The sequence below is a fragment of the Limulus polyphemus genome, unplaced genomic scaffold (assembly GCF_000517525.1).
Source record: "Limulus polyphemus unplaced genomic scaffold, Limulus_polyphemus-2.1.2 Scaffold2942, whole genome shotgun sequence".
NCBI classification, from domain to species: domain Eukaryota; kingdom Metazoa; phylum Arthropoda; class Merostomata; order Xiphosura; family Limulidae; genus Limulus; species Limulus polyphemus.
Window position 1 is genome coordinate 127,028 of NW_013668552.1, and position 7,004 is coordinate 134,031.

The 7,004-nt window shown below is 35.7% G+C and overlaps 1 protein-coding gene across 1 annotated transcript in view; it reads right to left on the minus strand.

Moving 5' to 3' along the window:
- The window catches only part of LOC106468267 (ciliogenesis-associated TTC17-interacting protein-like), a 31,024-nt gene extending 24,404 nt beyond the window's left edge, over positions 1 to 6,620 (minus strand). The window contains exon 1 of the mRNA XM_013928686.1: positions 6,348 to 6,620. Within this exon, the coding sequence (XP_013784140.1) occupies positions 6,348 to 6,369 (22 nt within the window). The 5' untranslated portion in view covers positions 6,370 to 6,620. The remainder of the gene's footprint in view (positions 1 to 6,347) is intronic.
- Positions 6,621 to 7,004: the final 384 nt, after the last annotated feature.

The window sequence follows — 7,004 nt, forward strand, 5'->3', positions numbered from 1 at the left end:
CATATTTATTCTTTATTTATTATTATAAAAGTAACTAAAATTAAAAGTATGGATTTTTTAAAGTTATTTAAGACTATAATAGGTAAAATAAGTAATAATAATAATATAATTAAAATTGTTCACGTAGCACGCATGCAAGCAGCTCGTGGGTGATGTAATTTGATATTGTAACGTAAGCTGTACGTTCCCCAAGTGAGTTACAACTTATAATGGCGCGGATAGCGGTTAGACATGGTTCAAAGAGCAATAAAACAATAAAATTTAATTATAAATAAATGTATAATGTTACGAACTTAGAGCTACTTAGGATAAACAAATGTAATTTCATGTTACAATTTGAAGTCATACTAGTAAGAAAAGAAGGTTAATGTAGGTTTATTTCAATTTTTTTGGGTGGTTATGAGGTCGGTCAAATCGACCAATCCCGTTTTGAGATAGGGTAGAGAAAATAACAGATAAAATATATAGTTTTACTGAAAAATAACGTTTCAAATGCATTCAGGAGGTTTTAGGGATTACACAAAGAAAATTCGAGATTTTTGAGATGAGGAAAAGTATTTTTGATTTTAACATGAAAATAACTTTGCACATGGACTATTCAAATCAAATACTCAATATATTCATGAACAAATCTTTTTTTTTATTTTATTAAAAATAATTCACTAAGAAATATGTTTTTTGTATGTGAAAGACTTGTAATATTAACTGAGAGACTGCCAAATTTCAGTAAGATATACCCAATATATTGAGAGTTATAAGTATTAAACTTATAAAGACTTTAAATGAGTACAAAATGTCATGTGACTCGGTCAAGTTGACTGACCCCATATTGAGAGGGTTAATCCCTTATGAATAAAAACAAGAGAGACATTTGTCCTAAAGATTTGTCTGACAAGAAATGCAAGATCCAGAAACAAGATACAGGTTCAGAATGGGTTGAAGATTTTGAGGATTTGGGGGATCCATAATGAAAGGAGAAAAATTTAGTGCCCACTGACCACAACCACCATGGGGTCCTATGAGGGGACACTACAATGCCAAACAAAGACACTGCAGCAACATCAGGGCTTCATGAGCACTATACCCAAATACCAGCATCAGACACAATGTCCACAACACCAGTTGAGAATGCCCAACACTGGTACACAGTTGACCTTAGTCCAACAGGACCAGCCAGTTGACTCTGGGGGACCACCCCAAAGCCACCCGACTACAGAAATTCAAGGTCAAAGTGGGGTGTTGCATTGTCCCAAACACCACTCTCCCCCCCTTCACAGGTCACCATGTATGGCAAACATATGGGTGGATGTTCAGATTGCAGAGGAGGTAACTGAAAATACAGAACCTATCCTGGGAAGTCCTCTCACCACATACAGGAATCCACCTCGACGGGATCATGTGTAACAACCCTCTGCTTTCTTCCATTAGCTGTACCTAATTTAGAAGTGGTACTCTAGAGGGAAGGCAGGTGGTCAACACCATCCAACAACTCCTCTTGGAATACTCTTTACTAATGTAAAATGGGAATGGTCATCACATTATAATCCTTCCATGGCTTAATGGGCAAGCATTTTTGGTGATGGCGAACCTGCAGATTAAATGTTGAGTGCCTTAACCACCAAGTCATACCAGACCTTATTATCTATTACACACTGTGACAAAAATGTCTATTAGCTTTAATACATGGTCTAGTCACAATAATTTTAAAGAAACAATTAGTTTATTAAGTATTAATCATATTTTCAGCTTGTTAAAGGTTTTGCACTATGTTATGTAGATCATAAGTTTTCCTGTATAACAGTTTACATTCAATAAAAGTTATAATTTTTCTATACTGAAAATGTATTTTCGATGGGTACTTCCCTCTTCTCACAATATTAGCTATTCTTGATCATTGCTGCCCTCTATATGAAAACGTTTTTATTATGCATGCCACAAGCCTTCTGCACCCCCCTACTGGAATCAAATGATTCAAATTTGTCTCTCATGCAAATCATCATGCATCACTTCTCCACCAATAGGAGAATAGTACACTCACGTGATGCATATGACTCCCTCTATGTGCCTCTACCAACCTATCACTTCAAAGTTTGGCAAATAACGGAAGCATCTTAAGTGACTGGAGAGGAAGGGTGGGAAGTGTGAATGGAGGGAATTACCTTTATGAAATACATTTTCAATATAGGAAAATAACTTCATATACGGTACTTTTCTCCACTCACAAGATCAGCTAGAATCCCATATTGATTAAGAGGATGGACCGGTGCAAGGGAAGAACAGATGTACACCCTGAAAGCATCTGAAGGATATCTTTGTAGATGCGAGAATCATATCTGAAAAGGAAGAACCACACCACTTCTGATCCAGGGATATTTTTTGTCCCTATGTCGAATATGTAAGAAATTATGGCGGAAAATGAGAGTACATCCAAGTGGGAGAGAATGTGGTAGGAGAGTGATCCTAACCAGAGAAAGATATAGTAACTCAATCGCATATTAAGAAAAGTGGGTAAATGAGGATGGGTCCCATAGTATAGTGGCTACGACATGGCGGACCATACTAAGTAAGTCAACGACATCCAAAACCTCCTCACAGGGTACTGACATACACGCAAGGGTATGATGAAGAACATACTGTCTTCACCATGAACCTAAGAACCAAGGAATTGAGAACCACTCTGATTCCTGGGAATTACACAGGATTAGCTCTGAGTTATAGATCTGGGAATTTGACATCCAGTATCAAAAGGAAGTATATCACATGCAATAAACTCCCGCGATTGTGAAACAGATCAGAACCATCCAAAGGGCAATAAGATCCACTTAATAAGAGAGAATGAGGGAGAGCCAAAGACAGAACAGGAATAGTCCCATGTATCCCTGCTGTGACCCACAACACAGAAGGAGGAAATCAAGGGAGGAAGATAGACAACCCTAAACCAGCCCACGGGGTACTGACATCCACATGAGGGCAGGATGAGAGCTCCCAATCGAAGGGGGGAACTGCATTCTGATGTCTCACTCCATTGTATTGTTAATCGCAAACTGGAGGATATTATTTCATCTACACCAGCAGAACACCACCGTCCGGTTCTAAACTGAATGGTTATAGCCATCTTATGTGGAACCCATCCAGCAGGGTGCCTTCATGGTCAACCACCCCAGTGGCTTGGACCTGGTAAGCAGTAATAACTCCCATAATCCACTAGAAGAAAAGGGGGACTGATAATGTCAGAGAGCCCGGAGGAGCAATGACACCCAAGACAGTGCAATGGGTGATCATGAAAAGCAGACCATACAGATTTATTCAATTAAGGCATGGCAGGGATGGGCAGCTATCCCCTTCTGCTTTACCCATGAAATCCATGGGTGGTATGGTCAGGGACAGGCCTATTTATGAAGCAAATATCATGAGGTTATTCACCTACAAGTGATCTTGTGAAAAACCCCATCTCAAAAGTGAGCATGTGAAGCCGTGGTAATGAAAATGCTAGTCAACATGGTGTACAGTGCAGATTTAGAGTCAAAGAATACCTGGCCAGGCACCATTTTCCAAGGAGTGGGATCCATCTAATGAAGGTATGAAGAATGGGACCCTGAAAGAAAAGAAAGTATTAATAAAGACTTACCCAGTGTCAGAGTCACACAGTTGGAAGATAAAAACCAGAGGAAGCCGAAACCAATTTGAGAACTAATGCTATCTCAAACACTAATCCAGATGAAAAAAGAAAGACATCTGAGTGCAAGTGCTGCCAAACAAGAAGTGATAGTTCGGTAGAGGCACATAGAGGAAGTCACATTCATCATACTATTCTCCTATTGGTGGAGAAGTGGTGCATGATGATTTACAGGAGAAACACATTAGAATCATATGATTCCAATAGGGAGGTGCAGAAGGCTTGTGGCATGCATAATAAAAAAGTTCTCATATAAAGGGAAGCAATAAACAGGAATAGCTAATCTTGTGAGTGGAGGGAAGTACCGTATCAGAAATAACTTAATCCTAAATTCTTGTACCTGAAAATATCTATTATATTAAAAGAAAAGCAGTTTGAAAATATCTTTTAAAAACTTAACCTGAAAATAGGACAATTAGTTTCATATGAAGGTAACTGATTAGTTGAATGCAATTGAAGTACCAAGTGATCTCTTGTTGTCAATAAGTTCTTTTGTATTATTAACTACAAGTTTGATTTTTTTTTAAATCTCTTAAATCTCAATGCCACAGAAAAGTACAACAGTCACATTATACAATCTAAGTTTAAACTTTCCACATAATTTAAGTGGTATTATAAAGCAGTTAAACTAATTTCATACTTTATGCAATTGCTATTGCTTTATATAAGCTAAAACCATACAGAACACCAAAGTTTCTAGCACTAAAAATTGAATCAAAAGCATAATTTTCAAACTTGCAACACACCTATTCTACATTTGTACCGGCTTCCTTTCTTATTCGCTAGTTCAACTGGCTGTAGCTTTTCCTTAAGGTAAATAATGTAACATTAAAGGACAGCAAGGGACCTTTTGGTCCATCTAGACTGTTCTATCAACTAAATTAAACCAAACTCTTAAAAAAAACTCAGCTCTTATCATTCAAATGTTTATAAAGCTTTCCCTTATATTAACTGCATCCACCACAATCAAAGGCAACCCATTCCAGAGGCCAACCATCCTGTTAGGAAAATAAATCTGTCTTGGGTGAAGATGACTTCTTCCTTGTCAAAATATATAATTGTATCTCCTAATCTTTCCATTTGCACCATTAAATTTGAAAAATGTTGATACATCAACATTATTAATTCCCTTAACTATCTTAAATACCTCAATCAGATCCACTCTAACTCTTCTCTTTTCAAGAGAAAACAAATTCAGAGATCTTGCCCTATCCTGAAATGATAACCTTTCCATCCCAGATATAATTACACTAGCCTTCCACTGAACTCTTTTCAATAATTCAATGTCCCTTCTGCAGTAAGGAGCCCAAAACTGAACACAATATCCCAAACGTGGCCTAATGAATGACTTATACAATAACATTATAGCTTCTTTAGGCTTTGTATTCATGAATTCTGTAAATACAACCTAAATTCCTATTTGCCCTGTCACTAGAAACTGCACAATGCTTGGATAACTTAAGAGATGATCAACCAGAACACCAAGATCTTTTTCTTCCATAATACTGTTACAGTTATTTCCATCAAAATTATACTGAATTCAAATTGTAATATCCCACATGCATTACCTTGCTTCTATTAGAATTAAAAACCATCTACCATTCATTCACTCAACTCACCAAATCCATCTGTAAGGCAGTAGAACCCCTCCTCACAGCCAGAAACATCCAAAACTTCATTGTAATCAGTAAATTTATGTGATCTATTGACCATTCTTTCATCTATGTCATTTATTGTAAAGCAAGAAAGAGCAAAGGTCCTAATAGTAATACTGAGCCTTGAGGTATTTCACTTGTAACATTAATCTAGTTTGGCTAACTGTTTATATTATAACCCTCTGCCTTCTTCCATTCAGCCAGTTTTCTATCCAATGAGCCAACTTTTCTCCCACACCTACAGACATAACTTTTTTTAACAAGCCTTTTATATCGCATCTTGTCAAAAGTTTTCTAAAAATCCAGATATACCACATCCACACCAAGCAATACTTCTATCTACATAAACAGTAACTTCTTCAAAGAAAGTCAAAAGGACTAGTAAGGCAAGATTTTCCCCTAGTGAAACAATGCTGACTATCCAACAAAATTTTAAAGTTTGTTAATTGACTTTGCAAAGTATATTTCATCACTATTCAAAAACTTTTCCCACCAATGATGTGGGACTAATACTAATAGGCTTATAAAAAATATAAGTACTTAGATAATGTTTGTCACCTAAAAGGGCTTTTCATTATTGCAAAATAAATAAATATTACACTCAATAATTCCAAAATGATTTCTATTGTCATTGTTTTCAAACATGATATAGTCAACACAAGTCAACTTTCACTCACTCAGTAATCCTCATAACGACAAAACTTGAAGTTCCACAACTACAACTTAAAACCCTTGTTTCAACCATTTTCTTACACTTTAAAAATTCAATTATCAACAGGAAATTTTTGATAATCAATATTAGAAACTACTTCTCTCTCTCTCTTTTTTTTTACGAACCAACATTCAACGATTTACTAAGGTCCTTACAACTTGCACCAGAGTGACCGGACAATAGCTCGTAGTCGTAGGTACTTTTTAAAAATTTCTTTTCATACTAACTTAATTAAGCCACGGGGTAAGCCTACATCTATTTACTTCAGAGCTAAAGATGTAAATTTCACATATTTTCAACTTACCAACTGAGTTTAGAAAGTCCATGACACTGGGTCACCGATAGCCAAAACAAAACTGACACTGGCAACGACAAACTCACACGGCAACACTGACACTATTTAATTTAATATATTTACTTTTACTATAGTTTTGAAATAGAAGTTGAGTTTAGCCTTGTCTGTAAACTGGGAACCAATATTAAAATACATATATTTGGTACATATCTGTTCTGTTTTCGAATTTATTCACTTATACGTTTGAACTAGTCCCCTAGTACTAGAAGTAATATACACTATTCCCAGAACGTCACACAGCAAAGAACTTACTAATAAAAAGTATTTAGACTAATATCAAAATGAAAAAGAAAAGGTTACCTTTAATTTTCATGACATATTTTTAGAAAGGGCAAAAAAGTACTTCGTCTTAAAAATAAAGTTTAAAATATTATATAAGACATTTTAGGGTTATGATTATTTTATTTTAGGAATTGTTTTGTAATTTTTCGATTAACTTATCTTAAAACTTGCAGAATAACTTTTTCTAATTTGGTTTTCAAAGTTAAAAGAAGGAAAACCCGAGGTTAGTATGTAATTACTAATATGGTCTGAGAATTTAGGTATTTTGGGCCAAAGAAATCGTATACACAGCGTGGTAACAAGTAAATAGACACCACCTTTTCA